This window comes from Aotus nancymaae, unplaced genomic scaffold (assembly GCF_030222135.1).
Source record: "Aotus nancymaae isolate 86718 unplaced genomic scaffold, 86718_ANA_hifiasm-v0.15.2.pri h1tg000010l, whole genome shotgun sequence".
NCBI classification, from domain to species: domain Eukaryota; kingdom Metazoa; phylum Chordata; class Mammalia; order Primates; family Aotidae; genus Aotus; species Aotus nancymaae.
The window spans coordinates 26,341,961-26,359,486 of NW_026988421.1; the positions used below are offsets into that span (position 1 = coordinate 26,341,961).

At 43.0% G+C, this 17,526-nt stretch overlaps 1 protein-coding gene across 3 annotated transcripts in view; it reads right to left on the minus strand.

The window, feature by feature from the left end:
* GSTO2 (glutathione S-transferase omega 2) overlaps window positions 1–16,664 on the minus strand; it is a 30,869-nt gene extending 14,205 nt beyond the window's left edge. Inside the window, exons 1-5 of one of the 3 annotated variants that reach the window (XM_012439509.2) lie at window positions 16,601–16,664; window positions 11,169–11,433; window positions 10,792–10,900; window positions 7,643–7,865; window positions 6,284–6,385 (exon numbers count right to left, since the gene is read on the minus strand). In XM_012439509.2, coding sequence (XP_012294932.1) covers window positions 6,284–6,385; window positions 7,643–7,865; window positions 10,792–10,900; window positions 11,169–11,223 — 489 coding nt within the window. In that variant the 5' untranslated portion in view covers window positions 11,224–11,433; window positions 16,601–16,664. Of the gene's footprint in view, window positions 1–6,283; window positions 6,386–7,642; window positions 7,866–10,791; window positions 10,901–11,168; window positions 11,827–16,600 lie in introns of those variants that run through there. The other 2 variants (XM_012439508.3, XM_012439510.3) reach the window with 2 other exon arrangements.
* Window positions 16,665–17,526: the final 862 nt, after the last annotated feature.

Sequence of the window (17,526 nt, forward strand, 5' to 3'; positions counted from 1 at the left end):
ACCTGGGCAATAGAAGGAGACCCCCATCTCTGAAAGAGGAAAAGAAAAGAAAATAATTAAAAAATTAAGATTATGGGTGAAATTTAGAATCAATAAAGTATTTAACTACAGATGCTCCTGGGTGATGCACACATAACTTACGCAAATTCAGCCTCATGCAAACTGCTACACATACGGCACATAATCAAATTTGGCAATGTGGGAAACTCTGCATGGAAATGCAAAGTGAAGCACCCCAAGGCAGGTGGTTGAATGCCAAGAAGCAAAATCATAAAGTGCCCCGTGGCTGCCGGCAGATGAAGACTTCGGTTGCTGGGCCAGTTCTCATCCCTCAGTGCTACTTCAGCATTATTTATGTTATCCTCTCCCCACTCTCCTTTATGGAGCTCTGATGATGACGAAGAAAGGACCAAGCAACAGTCAAGAATGCAGAACCAATTCATAAGCCACGAACGCTTTTTAGATTTAAAGCAAAACTTTGCAGCCTCAAGGAAATCTGACCAAATCCTACCTTCCATTGCACTTGGACTTGATTTAACTACTTCCATAATGAAAATATTTTTGGAGAGCACTGATAAAAAGTGACACCAAGAGGTCCTGCCATATTCAAATCCACAAAGATCAAAGGAAGCCTGGCTCAAGTGTCATTGTGAAATGGGAAAGTCAATACCCAAAAAAGAATAAAACTAAAAACTGTGTGCTGCTTAGACTAATGAGTCAGTAAAGGCTAGAAAATCTGCTTGAAGACATAAAGTGCAGCAAGACAAGACAAGTGTCGTAGTTTTAAAACTCATACCAATGTTCAGAACAGGAAAGCCAGTGAGCAGGCTGCTAGTTTGAAAGCAGCAGTAATATATCTCAAAGAATTGTAAAAGATATTAGAGAAAAATGTGGTTATATAACAAGCACAATAAATATATGATTTTGATGGAATTTTTTTTGAGACAGAGTCTCACTCTGTCATCCAGGCTGGAGTGCAGTGACATGATCATAGCTCACTGCAGCCTTGACCTCCTGGACTCAAGTGATCCTCCCACCTCACCCTCCCAAGTAGCAGGGACCACAGGTGTGCACCACCACATCCAGCTAATTTTTGTATTTTTTGTAGAGATGAAGTTTTGCCATGTTGCCCAGTCTTATCTTAAACTCCTGGACTCAAATGATCTGCCTGCCTCAGCCTCCTAAAGTGCTGATATTATAGGCATGAGCCACTGAACCCACCTGAAACCAGATTTAAAAAAAAAAAAACTTAAAAAGTTAGACAAGGCACTTATTTCAAAAGAAGAAAGTGACAGAGTTTAAGGCCACCAAAGGTGAACTGAGCCTTTTGTTTGAGGATAATATAGCAGAAGATTATGCATGAAATCTTGGCTTGCTTAATACTCAGAAAGACAATGTGTATCTAATATGTTTTTAGCTCACATAAAATCCTGACAGTGCAAAACCATGTGAAAGAGTTGCATAAATCAGGGGGTCATCTCCCTTAGAATTATTCTGACAAATTTCAATTTCACTAGAATAAACATACTGGCATTTAAAGGAATGGATCATATAACTCAAGTCACTGGTCATGTTTTCAGATTTCAATATTGCCTACATTGTAGTTACAATTCTTTTGCTTGTTTGTTTTTGAGACAGGGTCTTGCTATGTCACCCAGGCCAGAGTGCAGTGGCACGGCACGATCACAGCTCACTGAAAGCTCGAACTCCTGGATACAAGAGATCCTCCTGCCTCAGCCTCTAGTGAAGTTGGGACTACAGACACATGCCACCATGACTAGTTATTTTTTTTTATTTTTAGTAGAGAGATGGTCTCACTGTGTTGCCCAGGCTGGTCTTGAACTCCTGGCCTCAAGTGATCCTCCCTCCTTGGCCACCCAAAGTGCCTGGATTATAAGTGTGAGCCACCAGGCCCAGCTGTAATTACAATTCTTGTTAACATTCTATGAGGCAAAACCACATTCAAACCTGTTAGGACAATGTGGAATACTCAGGGGTCCTTAAATAGTGTCAGTGAAAGCTACCTACACCGAGGCTGGTTAGTGAAAGCTACCTACACAGAGGCTGGTTAATAATGGTGTTTCTGGGGCTCAGTTACTGAAGATAAAGTGAAATGTCTTATTTAATGACATGCTGGAGCTGCCCACATCTTTTGCCAGCTCTTGAGTTTAGAGATAGCATATTGGTAGCTCAAAATTAGCCTTGGTGGAAGTATTTACACCACCCAAATCATCAAATGCTATAAATCAGTGCTTTTTCTTTTTCTTTCTCTTTTCAGAGAAAATTGATTGTTAAACATTTATCACCACACCACTGACGACATTCCTAATCTCTCTGGTTAAAGTTCATGGCCCATAAAACCATTCCAAAGGTCTAGCAGAGACCATACATTGCTCTTCTAAGCTCTGTCCGCACATGAATATCCCATCAACACCTCAAATTTGACAAAATGTGTCCTCCCTCAAACTCCTAGTGAAAAGCATCACATTTACTGGCCACAAACTTGGAAATCACGCTCGATAACTGCTACTCCTTCTTCAGATTCCATCTCGTCTTAGTGCCTCTCCAGCCTCGTTAGTGGGGTGCTTTTTGTCCCTTCCCTGTCCCTGCTCTTGGTCACTCTAATCCATCCTCTACAATAGTGCTGGGCTGAACATTTTTGTTTTTGAGACAGGATCTCACTCTGTTATCCAGGCTGGAGTGCAGTGGTGCAATTATACCTCACTGTAGCCTCAACCTCCTGAGCTCCGGTGATCCTCCCACCTTAGCCTCCCAAGTACCTAGGACTACAGGCATGAACCACCATGTCAAGCTAACATTTTGCATTTTTTGTAGAGATGAAGTTTCGCCTTGTTGCCAAGGCTGGTCTCAAATTCCTGGGCTCAAGCGATCCTCCCACCTCAGCTTCTCAAACTGCTGGGATTACAGGGGTGAGCCACTGTGCCCAGCTGGGCTGAATACTTTTATTTATTTATTTATTTTGAGACAGAGTCTTACTCTGTCGCCCAGGCTGCAGTGCACTGGTGCAGTCTTGGCTCACTGCCACCTCCCCCTCCCAAGTGATGGGCTAAATACTTTTAACAGCATGAAGGAGTACACTACTCTCCTGTTTGACAGGCTTCAGTTACTCACCATCAACTCTGACATAAAGTACACATCCCTGGGCACAGTAGAAAAGGCCTTTTAGCATCTGACTTTGGTCCACCCTCCACGTTCGCCTCTTACCAATCACTCCCTCGCTGCCAACCCCTCACTACTTATTGTTTGCCAAACACACCAGACTCTCGCCCTTGAGCCTAATTCATCCTAAGAGTCAACAGAGGCATTATCTACACACCAGCCTTCTCATATGCATGTCTCCAGCCTTGCACTCCACACACCCAGGTTTTAAATGGGCTTAACAGCCTATCTCCTCGTCCAGGCTTTGAGCCCCTTGAGGGTATTTTGTTGAAAAATATTAAGTTTATGAATATTGATGAATGCTGAGTGTATGATAGAACATATTGTTTGCTAGGAAGAACAATGGTAAGGAAAACCTAGCCGATCCCCTCCCCAAGTGGTAAACCACTTGGGGCATTCCAAAGTGGCAGGACAATGTATAAATATCATACACCGGTTAAAACAATTCTTTGAGATATCTGCCCCTGCCCCTATGGCTCCCTCATGGAGAATACCTTTTAGTTTGTCTGTAGTTAGTGGTAAGCGGGTAACAGCTGCCTATTTGGTATATTTTTGAGTTATGAGAAAATACAGAACACCTGTTTGTTAATCACCTGCTAAGAGAGAATAAATACATGGATCAGAATCTGCTCAGGGCCTTCAGCCTGGAATGCTGTCAGCCTCTGAGGCTCTCAGTTCAGAAGGCTGCTGGTCCCCCAGATAGACCCACTTTACTGTTCTATCTGGGTGTCTGCCTCTCATTGCCTTCAGCACCACCTGTGGAGGCGGGGGTAGGGGGACCCTCTGGCCGAGCTGGTTCTCAGTAGTATTTAATTTTTTTTACTCCTAATACCTAGTTCTGAGCCTTTACAGAGAGGCCACTCCAATTTGCAAAACAGGACTAGTACCATTTGTACCCAAGAAGGTTGTTAGAAAGATTAAATAAGATAATGTATGCAAAGTATCTGCAGTAAGATTCATGGCACAAAATACTGGTTCACTTGCCCTGGAAAAGACCCCTGATTGAAGAAGAACCCTATCTCCATTATAATCCTATACTTTCATGTAGCAATCTGTAATTTAGAAAGTTCACCCATCATCCAAATGGAGGTAGGAGGGAGACTGATTAAAATGTTTCAATTACTGTATCTTTGAATTCAAAGGGTTTTTTTTTTCCCAGTTCCTTTCCACGGTCTAGCATTTATTTATCTGTGAGAAGATCACTAGGCATGAAGGGGTCCATTCAGCTGATCTTTAAAATAAAGACTATACATTCTCTATTCACATGATGTTTCAAACTTCTTTTTTAAAGCAGCAGATTTCCTCTCTCCCCAAATGCCATCTTATTAGATGTCAGGTTGAACATGGTAGCTAAAGGCAGTGTTGACCTGAGTGAAGCAGTGTCTGAAACCATCTACCAGGCTTCCACTTGCTGGGCAGTCTCCTGCAGAACCCAAAGGCTCTGAGGAACACACATTTCAAAGCAATTCCTCATTTTACAGATGGGAAAACCAAGGCCCAGAAAGGTACAGAACCTTGCCCAAGGTTCTGGAATTCAGTAAGGCCAAGCCTAAGATCCAAGCCTCTTTCCACCATATCATACGGCCTCTTCAGGGTCAAGGGCACAGTTGGTGACCTCAGGATAAAAGGGTGACATTTCCTACACATGTCCATTTGTCATCCATAAATACTCAACTGTACAAATCTAAGATAGGCAACTGGAAATGTCAATACATTTAATCTGTTTCCACTTGATAAAGGTCAAATAGAAGAGTATTAATAACCAATCTTCCCTTAAGGGGATAAACATCATATTTTCTGGCTGCCAATAGAAAAACCACCCACCCATAAGGGGAATTTATCAGTTTCTGGAACAAAAATAAAGGAAGTCAAAGAACTGCCTTCCAGATTATTCTAGACGTACAGAGTAAATAGCTCCATTACTGCCAGGTTAATGAAGGACCTACTGGCAAAGAGTGCTCCTGCCACTCACACCCATTTTCCCCTTCTTCCTTAATTACAGGCCCCTGATTTTATTCAGTGTATCCCAGCTAAAAAACTATCTTTCCCAGCCTTCCCTAAGATAGTTATGACCCTACAACTAAGTTCTGGCCAATGTAAATAGCCATTGGGTAGAATTTCTGGTAGGATTTAAAACCCTTTAGAGGGACATAGCCATTTGCCATTTTTTTCTTTATATTCTTCTTTCAGAGCCTGGAACTTGGATGTGATGGCTGCAGTGACAGCAGCTATCTTGTTATTTTGAGGATGATAGCCTTGTACTAAGTTGCGCTAAGGATGACAGGGCCTATAAAGAGAAAGAGCTTCAGTTCCTGATAACATCAGAAGAAGCCCTCAAAATAGGCCTGAACTGCCTACCTCTGGCTTTTTTTTTTTTTTTTTTATGTTGGAGTCTTACTTACTCTGTTGCCCAGGCTAGAGTGCAGTGGTGTAATCATGGCTCACTGCAGGCTCGATCTCCCAGGCTCAAGCAATCCTTCTGCCTCAGCCTCCTAAGTAGCTGGTACTATAGCTGGTACTACAGTATGCAATGTTATGCCTGGCTAATTTTTTAAAATTATTTTTGTAGGGGTGGGGTCTTGCTATGTTGCCTAGGCTGATCCTAAACTCTTAGGCTCAAGTGATCCTCCCGCTTCAGCCTCCCAAAGTGCTGGGATCACAGGTGTAAGCCACTGTATGTGAGAGAATAAACCCTTATAACATGTGAGAGACTGTTACGTGAGAGACTAAATCCTTATGAACATGAATTTACAGTAGTTAGACTCCCTTTACCAACAGCCAAATACGATCCCTAACCTTTACAGACCTTGACCTCATTGGCAGAAGCTACAGAAGCCATATAGAGATACTCAGGGAGATGGGGTGACTCTGGGAAAGGAAGCAACTCATGGCATGTCCTCCCAAACTCCTCATCAGATTTTCCAGAATAATTCCAGAGGAGGTTAGAGAAGGGCAAACATGCAATCAGATGATCAGAAGCCTGACTTATCAAAGTCTGGCAGAAAGAATAAGTCTGTGAAAGCAGGTGTCAGAGTGACCAGGTTAGTGACCCTGCCTGGCTTCCTCTATTGTAGTTGACCAGAAGAGGGACCCCTTTTTGTACCTCTTCCAGTTTGCAGAATTCCTGATGCAGGGCTGCCTTCAGGCTAGTGCATTCTCTCCCACATCTCAACGCTACCAGGCACTTCTTGGTTAATTGTGGAACCTAATCAGAGGACACAGGTTCTCAGTGGAGAAGTCTTCGGAAACTTCATGTTCTTGCTCTGCCTGAACAGGCAGCAAAGCTTTATAACTCCAGCCTAACAGGGCAACACCCACATACAGAACGCCCCCTGCCCCAAGCTCCCTGTGAGGGGCACTAGGTTATCTCTGTGGTTCCAGGAATCTACTTCTCAGTAGGAATGTACTTCTCATAGTACCCTGAGAAAACAGGGTGCTTTAGGAGGGTTTATCCAGTGCTTCTTAGCTGCTTGCATGTTATACATTCTTAGGCGGGACACTCAACCTCTCTAAGCCTCAGTGTCCTCATCTGAAAAGTGGATACAATAGCAGTACCCACTTCAAAGGGCAGCTGGATTAAATGAGTTAGCCCCTACAAAGTAATTAGGACAGTACCTGGCACATCATAAGTACTTGATATATGTCAGCTATTAACATCATTGAGGTTTTTAAAAATTCCTTTTCAAAGACACCATCTTAAAATTTCTCCATTTTTTTTCATTATCAAAGCCACCACCATTTCTCTATTCTTCACATTTTCTGGACAGCAGGCACTCTTACACTTCTAAAGAGCATCACTGGCCGGGCGCAGTGGCTCACATCTGTAATCCTAGCACTTTCAGAAGTCAAGGCAGGCAGAGCACTTGAGGTCAGGAGTTCAAGACCAGCCTGGCCAATATGGTGAAACTCCATCTCTACTAAAAATACAAAAATTAGCTGGGTGTGGTAGCATGCACCTGTAATCCCAGCTACTCGGGACGCTGAGGCAGGAGAATTGCTTAAACCCAGGAGGCAGAGGCTGCGGTGAGCGAGATTACACCACTGCACTCCAGCCTGGGTGACAGAGCAACACTCTGTCTCCAAAAAAAAAAAAAAGCATCACCTTCTATGTGTAATCTTTACACTCCATTACTTTTTACCTGAAGCCAAAGAAATACTCCCTTTAAGAATCACCAGTTTTCAGTTCTTTCTACATTCCTGCTTCAAGTCACACAGAGATTGTCATGTCATAACCTTACCTCCTGAGATTGCCAGTTGAAATGGAGAAATACCTAGCAGTTAAGCCTTTAACTTTAATATCAGTGGCCATACTCTACCCTAATTCCATGCTAGCTAATCTCCTGAGGCTTACATGGTATCAAAACAAAACAGTTCACCAATGATTGGCTTTAAAATGGACTGAGGTTCGGGAAAAACATACAAAGCAAAATAGAGTGTGAGTGGATTTTTAAATTGAATATACCTTACAAAATAGCTCCAATAACATCTTTTGCCAAGCTCGTTGATAAGGGTCATACGGAAAGAGCTTCCTTCCTGGATAAGCGTCATCCAGGTACTCACAAGTGATAACAGAGTCATAGATCAGTTGACATTGGCTGGTCTCCAGGACAGGAATTTGGCCAAAAGGGTGCTTTGTGTAGTACCATTCAGGCTTGTTTTTCAGGTTAATGTTGACAACTTCATGTCTTAAAAAGCAAAAGGAAAACAGGACAGAACAAAAATGAGAGGCATCCATAGGCAGGCACTCTTCTTGAAAGCAGAAGCAATCAGTTTAAAAGTTAAAATTTGCAATTAAGATTTTTAAAGTTTAAGTTTTGTATAAAATACATAACATCATCATCTTCCTTCCTGCCAGTAAGATGTGTTGGATATTTTCTATGCCTTGTCTCAGTTGTTCCACATAATTCCCCAAGAAGTAGGCTCACCTCATAGGAAAGAAGGCTCAGGGAGGTTGAATCTCACACCCAATACCATCCACTAAGAAGTAGCAGAGCCGGCCAGGCACTGTGGCTCATGCCTGTAATCCCAGCACTTTGGGAAGCTGAGGCAGGCAGCTCACCTGAGGTCAGGAGTTCAAGACCAGCCTGGCCAACATGGTGAAACCCCATCTCTATTAAAAAATACAAAAAATTAGCTGGGCATGGTGTCGGGTGCCTGTAACCCCAGCTACTTGGGAGGCTGAGGCAGAAGAATCACTTGAACCTGGGATGCGGATGTTGCAGTGAGCTGAGATCATGCCACTGCACTCCAGCCTGGGCAAGAGAGGCTCCATCTCAAAAGAAGAAAGAAGAAGAAGAAGGAGGAGGAGGAGAAGAAGAAGGAGAAGAAGGAGAAGAAGGAGAAGGAGGAGGAGAAGAAGAAGAAGAATCATCTAGTAGTAGAGCCAAGATCAGAGCAAGGCAGACAGACTCAGAGCTCATGCACTTAACCATGGCATGAGAGAGTTTAGCATATTTTACAGCTTGAAAATACAGAATATGGCAAATATTAACAATTAAGAGTATGAGTTCTGGCATCAGACTGGGCAGTCTAGCTTGGAACCTTAACCAAATTCCTAACGTCTCTGTGTTCAGTGTTCTTAGTTATAAAATGGGGGCTAATAATTACACCCGTCTCTTGGTATTGCTGTGATGATCAAGTAAGTGAGTATGTATAAAGTGTTTAGGACAGTCCCTAGCATATAAGCATGCAATAACTTTTTAATTCTTCTAATTATTAGATGTTCAAATAATACCATTATTATTTAGATGTTCACATAATAATACCATTATTATTTAGGTAACTATAAAGTTACCAGAAGCATGAACATATGTTTAAAAGACGAAAGAAGCTGAGTGTGGTGGCTCACGCCTGTTATCCCAGCACTCTGGGAGGCACTGAGGTGGGCGGATCATTTGAAGTCAGGAGTTCAAGACCAGTCTGGCCCACATGGTGAAACCCTGTCTCTACTAAAAATACAAAAAAAAAAAAAAATGAGCTGGGCATGGTGGCACCCACCTGTAATCCCAGCTACTGGGGAGGGTGAGGCACAAGAATCACTTCAACCCAGGAGGTAGAGGTTGCAGTGAGCCAAGATCACACCACTGCACTCTAGCCTTGGTCACAGAGTGAGACACTGTCTCGAAAAAAAAAAAAAAGAAAAAAGAAGATGAAAGGAAAAAAATGGGAACATTTGTTGCTTAGTCTAGGAGATTGTCTTAAAACCTAGAGCAGAGGCTGGATGCAGTGGCTCACACCTATGATCTCAGCACTTTGAGAGGCCAAGGTGGGAGGATTGCTTGAGCCCAAGAGTTCAAGACCAGCATAGGCCACATAGCAAGACCTAAAAAACCTAAAGCAGTAGGTCTCAACCAGAAGTGATTTTTGCCCTCCTTCCCCAGGGACATATCACAATGTCTGGAGACATTGTTTTGTTGTCACAAATGGAGGTGGGGATAGGGAAGGGCGACTCTACTGTCATTGAATGGGTAGAGATCAAGGAGACTGCTAAACATCCAGCGATGCAAAGGGCAGCTTCTATCCCACCTCTCCAACAAAGAATTATCTGGCCCAAATTGTCAGCAGTGCCAAGGTTGAGAAACCCTGCCTTAAAGAAATGCATCAGCTCCTAAGCTGATAATTTATCACCAAATGGGAAAAACATCCAGTTATTGTTATTTTCCTCAAAAAATAAGTAACCTTGGGTCAACTTAATTTGAGCAAAAGGGAAGAATCTGGAAATATATGCCCTATATACTCAACAAGTCAGATTTACATAATTTTATTTAAAACATCTCTTTATTAGTCTTTGTCTTTCTCTGTCATGAGTCTGAAACTCGGAAGTAACCCCCTTGTGACGGACTCTCCAAGACAAGGGTTGGGAGCCAATATTCTCAACACTCTAGCTTGGAGGCCAGCTGCATTATGCAGACCACATCCCAGCAAAGCTGCTCTGCCTTCCAAATCCAGACCTGCAGGAGCTAGTCTTGCAAACTTCCGTCTGGAAGAATATAAAACAATCTCTTGATAGCAATTCCTTCTATGTAATTGTTTGGAAAGATCTGTTCATTCATTTAACAGATATTTTTTAACCACTCACTATGTGACAGGCTCTCTTCTAGCTCATGAATAAAAAAGCAGAGTTCCTACCCTCGAGAACTCACATGGGTGAAGGGAGCTGGGGATGGGAGATGGATGAACGAATAAGAAAATGTTGGGTGCAGTAAGTTCAATAAAGAAAGGAAACAGAGGTACCTAAGATGTTTGAGGTATGGTGGGGAACTACTTCCGTGGAGCAGTTAGGGGAGGCCTCAGTAGCCTTGGCTGTGCCCTTCCTAAACAAACATTATGGGAGGAAAGCAGTTCACCAGCCCCGTCATTCAGTTTACTCTGGGCTGGCCTTGAAGTTTCATGCATAGGTGTGACTCAGAAAAGGGCTCTGCATTTCGGTAGGGCCTGCTAAAAAAAATGTCCGCCCTTTGCTAATTATTTGTTGACACTGCCTCCGAAAAATGGGACAGGGAGCGCCCTCTAAAATCTGAGCAGGGGGCCCCAGATGTTAAACATTCTCGGGCTCCTAAGAGGGCTCAGTTTGCTGGGGAAGAGAGGGGCCTCTGGGTTCCTGCTTCTCACCTGATGCCTTTGGCTTGGAGGACGAGGCGGGTCCTGTGAGAAAAGGGGCAGAACCTCATGCTGTAGATGCGGATCAGGCCCTCTGGGACTGGTCCTGGGGGCTGGCTTCCTGCAGAACAGCGGTGGAGGGTGACAGGGGAAGGAGAGGCTAGTCAGCCCGGTGGGGAAGGAGCTCATTCATTTGCCCGGATCCCAGGATGGCTGTACGAGCTCCAAGTCCCAGAGAGGACACTGCTGCACGTGGCTTTTCTGCGGGGAGCTCTCCAAGTCCCTCCCTGCCCCTCTGGTCTGCAGGTCAAAGCCAGGCAGTTCCGCCAAAGCCAATATTCCCGGTCACACGGCGCCCCCAGCTCGTGGACTCCAAGGAGAGGACTCACCTTTCCCCAGGGCCTTGGCCGCATCCTCAGGCAGGGTCTCCAGGTGTCTGAGCATCACCCGGTGCTCACAGTCGCCACCCGGTGGCTCGCCACCGCTGCCGCAGGCTCCAGAAACAGCTGCGCTCTGGTGTGCCCCTCTCGTCCGAGATTCAGTTTTTGAACTACTGGGTTCTGGCGGGGCAGAGGGGAGGCGATCTGGAGCAGGAGCTAGGGTAATTTAACCTGCGGAGACATCGCCCCAGATTTGGAAGCCAGAAAGTAGGAGCTGGCAAAAAACAAAACAAAACAAAATAACACCTGAAAATCTCCCCCCTCGCTTTGGACATGTGCTTAGAGCTTTGGAGAAGCCTCTTCTATATCAAGAATCCCTCAAGAGTGGGCATTTAAACTCCAACATGGATTTCAAGGGAGTTTAATCAAAATTGACTAGGATAATGCTGACTTTTTCTTTCCCATTCTGAATCTCTTGCATCAATAAGACAATTGGGCACACTTCTGTAAATAAGTACAGCTTTAAAAAATAGGCCGAGGCCGGGCGCGGTGGCTCACGCCTGTAATCCTAGCACTTTGGGAGGCCGAGGTGGGTGGATCACCTGAGGTCAGGAGTTCAAGACCAGCATGGCCATCATGGTGAAACCCCATCTTAAAAAAAGAAAAAAAAAATAGTAAGGCCGAACATTCTCATGATACAGCAACTAAGAAAGAAAAAGTCATTGATGCCGGGCGCGGTGGCTCACGCCTGTAATCCCAGCACTTTGGGAGGCCGAGGCGGGTGGATCACGAGGTCAAGAGATAGAGACCATCCTGGTCAACATGGTGAAACCCCGTCTCTACTAAAGATACAAAAAATTAGCTGGACACGGTGGTGCGTGCCTGTAATCCTAGCTACTCAGGAGGCTGAGGCAGGAGAATTGCCTGAACCCAGGAGGCGGAGGTTGCGGTGAGCCGAGATCGCGCCATTGCACTCCAGCCTGGGTAACAAGAGCGAAACTCCGTCTCAAAAAAAAAGTCATTGATGTTGAAATCTCACATGCCCCGGAGAGTGAGTGCCTCCTAGACACCTAGACACCTTTGGTGTCTAGACACCTCACATTTTGCACCCTAGACACTTGACTTGCCTCATCCCACTCCTGGCCCTACTTGTGAGTTGTTACCCAAGCTCTGAAAAACTGGCAATGAATAAAATTAAGATACCTGGAGGCAAAGAACAATGTGTGAGCTCCCCACCTTCCCCAGCATAAATGTTTAAGAAAACTCTTTCTAGTTGCTAAGGATACACTGCCAACAGTCCAGCCCTATAGGGGCCACTGGCACAGCTTTTCCGTTTAAGTGAGATAATGGAGGTGGCTTTGGCTCTGACTTTGATAAACTGAGATCCTGAATTTCAGCAGGTGAAAAAATAACTCGAGTTTTCCAGGATCGAGCTGATGTGGAAATTACTTGTAAATGCATTTTGTGGGATTAACAGGTCATGAAGGAAAGAAAAATATTTTATGGGTCTCACTCATACTGACTAAATTATTTCTGTAGATTACCATTACCTTGATTCCTACAATTGCTCAGTCAGGCAACTTGTATTATTCCTACTTTTCAAAATAGAAAACAGCTTCAGAAAAATAATATTATTTGCCCAAAGTGACCAGCTAGAAGGGTTGAAGAACTTTAAAAGTCCAAAGCCTGACTCATTGTCTTGGCCTTTAAAGCTGGTAACAGTGTTGGAAGGAAAGGATTTTAAGTCCAGAAAAAGATATAGCACATAATGGTTGCTCAACAAATGTTAGTTGAATCTAAATATCTTTTATTAAAATGACAGAAGCTAATTATGTAGCTTATGAGTAGGTGCTGTTTGGCCTTTGGAGTTCCAGTCTATCCAGAACTTCTTGGTTAATAATAGTGTTAACATTTTTTGCTAGTGAATGAGAATCTTTGCAAATCTTTAGAATAGTGACTCAACTACATTTTTTGCTGTCATTTAATGATTTCATGTGAAATAAGCTCAGATAATATGGAATGTACTGTCATTTTATAAGAATCAGGGAATGGCCAAAATGTTTGAATAAATGTTTTCTGAAAATAAAATGCATATATGTCAGCAAGAAATCTGGTGCTGGAGAAGATATATTGGTTCCTGGCTTGCTAAGCTGACAACTTTTCATTTAGGAAGACAGAGAAAGTAATAGAGTAACTTCGACTACTTTGGAGCTAATTCTGATCAAGAAGGACAAACTGGATGGTAACATAGAAGCAAGAAACATAACCATGTCATGTTAGAGCTCCTGGTAGATAAAGAGATGATTTCTGGGCATACACATGTATCCCTCATATAAACAAAGCAGATTTCAAAATAGTTGACAAAAATATATCCATAGCCTAAAAAAGAAGGCCATAAGAGGAATGCAAAATCTAAAAATCAAACTAAATTATTACTAATATGTATTTGGTGCTTCATGTGTAGTGACCCATTTAATTCTTAAAATAGTCCCATAAGTATTCTATTTTGATTCACTTAAAAGATGAGTCAACTGAGACTAGCAAGGTCAAGCACATCTCAACTAGTAAGTGCAAAAGGGAGGATTAGGAACCCTGGAAGTTTAACTCCAGGGGCAACAATCTCAACCAGAATTTTAGTCTTTATCAGTTGCAATAAACTGAATGGTTGGCAAACATTTTTTCATATATTAAATATTTTAGATTTTTCAGGCCATCTAGTCTCAACGATTCAACTCTATACTTGTAGTATAAAAATAGCCATAGATAATAAACAAATGGGTGTGGCCATGTTTATTTATGGACATAATTTATGGACTGAATTTGAACTTCATATATATATTTTAATAGCCTTTATTTTAAAAAGTTTTAGATTCACAGCAAAATTGAGCAGAAAATAGAGATTTCCCATATACTCTGTGTCCCCACACAGCCACAGTCTCTTTCACTACCGATATCCCAATCAGAGAGGTACACTTATTACAATCAGTGAACCCATACTGACACATTATCACCCAGTATTCATAGTTAATAATATTAGGGCTCACTCTTGGTAAATTTCATATAATTTTCACATATCACATTGTGACTGTTTTTTTTCCCCAACCATTTAAAAATGTAAAAAATCATTCTTAGATCTTGAGCTACACAAAAACCAGCAATTGGTTCGATTTAGCCCAATGGCCCTAGTTTGCCCATCCATGGTTTCTGAACAAGGGCCAAACTGGGAATTCCATTTGTAAATTAAAAGGTTCCTGGATTTACCTTTCTACTTTGCCAAAAGAGGATGATTTTCCAAGTTTTGTTTCTTCATTCTTATCTTTTAAAAGAAACTAACTCTGAGAGTTGGGAAATGTTTATTAAAAATGTATCTGTATGTGGGAGACCAGGTTCTGAAGCGCCAAGTTAATTTGGTAGAGTTAGAAGACAGGATGGAAACTGTTCTCTAAAGGCAAGCAATCTAGTGTCAAGGTTCTCAGAACAGGCTCTGGAGCCCAATGGACTGACTTTTTGAGACCTAGCTTTGGCACTTAGGCGAGCTATCTAACCTTTTTGACTTTCACTTTCCTCACCTGCAAAATGAGAACACCAATAATACTGTGAGTATCGAATCAAATCGTCCAGGGCATCATCAGTACAGTAAGAACTCAGTATATGTCAAAGTTAATGACAAACGCTAATTAGTAAGAACACATTTTTAATAGCAGAGTGCATTCCAATTTTGTTTCCATAAAGGTAAAGCACACTGTGATTCGGTTACCAGTTTAATGCCAATTGAATGGACTGAATGCTGCAGGCTATGTTTCAGTAATCTGGTTTTTACTCTTACCTCTGAACACTGTACTTTCCCTAGAAAGAGTTTAATTATGACCTTTAAGCTTATCCCTACTTTCTTTTGAATACCCAACAGGTACTTTTTTGAAATCCTCTTTGCAAACTTTCCTTCTATGTTATTTCATGTTTACACCTTTATTATGCTGACTCACTCAATCATGAAACAAATTGTAATTAGACCATATTAAACCTACTCCAAATCCATTTTCAGCCACCTGAAATATAATCAGATCTGTTCTGAAAATGTTTGGATCTTTGGTCATGAGTGATTAATGACTTAAGCCTTCTAGGAAAGTAATGCCACCAAAGAAATAATTTACACTCTATTTACATGCATTTGAGAAGAGAATCTGTGGTTTGCATTTGGCAACTTTTCAAAATTTTTTGTCATGCCAGTCTCTTGATAGTAGCAGAAACTGGAGTACATTTCTCTTAATATGTTAGAAGCCTAATTTATATGAAGGATTGTATTACTGGGTGTTCTCTTATTGTTCAATGAGTTCAAAAAGTGATACAAGTTAGGAAAAAGATTCTATTCTCAAATGTGCCTATATTCAGGAGAAATTTCATATTAACAATAGGGAAATCAGGGTCAAACGAGGCTTTTTAAGTATTAGATTCTGCTTCCTTATCCCTATTTCTCTTTACAACTTGGGGAATCAAAGAAAAAAAAACTTTTAAAATAAATATTTTGTATAATAACATTTGAATAAGGCAAATTGCCAAGATCCTGAAATCAGCAAAAGTAAAATAATTTGTAAAATCAAACAGAACACATTGAGTTTGGAAAAAGAACATCAACTCCTGTTAAATCCCAGGAATAATGGTGTGGTCAAAAAGATATTATCCTCTCTGAGATCTGTTGGATGAAAAGAGACCGGAAAAATAGCACATGAAGAGACCGGAACAATAGCACATGTAAATTCATCTCAAGAACGGTCTTACTGTAAGAGTTCAGGCTAGATTCTAATCTCTTCAACATTTATTAGCTGGGTGACCTCGGGCAAATGACAACTTTCCAGTGTTTTTATACGTAACTCGTAGCTAATAGTACCAGCACATTATGTGGTTTGCAAAGGCTTCATTCAGAAACTGGATGAGAAACATTGAATGTTTAGCATGTGTCTGATACCTAGTAGGCGTTCAACACTAGCTACTGCTATTTTCATGATTATTTGAATGTAGCAAGGAAGACTTTTCATAGTCTTCACAAAGACAGCACATTCCTGGAAACCAAATTCCCCTGCCTGCCAGTGCGTTAAACACATAGTGTAACCGAACTCGTGGTGTTCCACACAAGGCTGAGTACTGGTTATCTGGGGTGGTCTCCGCCTGCTTCCAGCCAAATCAGAAAAATAAGAACAGCTTAATTTAAGTTAAAAGTATGCGGTTTAAAGACCTGTTCTTCATTCTTAGGTTGCATTTTTTTGGGTGTGAAATTATTTGATGCAACATTGGCCAAGGTTAAATGGGATTTCCCGTAAAGTCTTAGGCAAAAGTTAAAGTTGGCAATCCTATTGTGGGCCCTGAAATTCGTGTAAACCCCAAGAAACAGAATTGACCTCAAACCCCTCTTCCCTTCAAATACAATGCAGGCCGAACGGACCCACCCGGTGGCGGTAAGAGCTGTCCCGCGAGGGACCTCCGGGAACGCACAAGACCAAACCGGGATTGACTACGGCAGCAGCAAGGAGGCGGGGCCTATACGAGGCCCGCCCTTTGCACGTGATCCTACCCGCCAACTAGCCGCGGCGCCCGGAGCGTCAGCCAATCCTCAAAGCTTTGGAAATGTTTGCCAAGTAGAGCGGCTGAGCCAATGGGCGGCCGCGTTACAGGCTGCTAGAGATCGGGATTCGCGGGTCCCGTCGGCGCTGGTGGATGGCGAAAGAGGAAGCCAGTAGTGGTTGGCTGTGGGACACCGGCACCCGGCTCCACACCGGAGGGGAAATCCGCCGGAAGCCACCGGCGCCTAGCGGCTCCGTAAGGCGCGCGGCTGCAGAGGCGGTCCGCTGCCGCCGGCAGCCGGGGCATTGGTGGCCGCTGAAGGTAGGCGGCAAGAGGCCTTTGTGACGTCAAGCGGCTATAGGTCGCCCTCCAGGTGCGGCCCCCACACCGCCTGCATCACCTGGGGCGGCGGTGGCGGGGGGCGTTTCAAATAACGAGTTCGCGACCAGCCCCAGCCTGATGAATCGGAAAGGCAGCGGTGAGCCATAGGTGATTATGCACCCTTAAATGTGAGAATTCGTCATTCGGAGGTTTCTCTTAATAGCGAACTTGATAATAAGTCCAAGCAACCAGACAATTGGGGCGGACCCACAGCCCCGATTCCGATGGTAAGAGCAGTGCGCTGGGTGTGATCTTTACGCCAGCACCTTAAGGCCTCACTTAACCTCTGGACGCTACTTGCATCATCTGTAGAATGAAATGATGCTCTCCGACCTACCTTCTTGTAGTGGGTGATGTGATGATAAAAATGAAATAGTGAGAAACTTAGTGGCCTATGGAAATGTATGGAAGATGGCATTAATATTTCCCA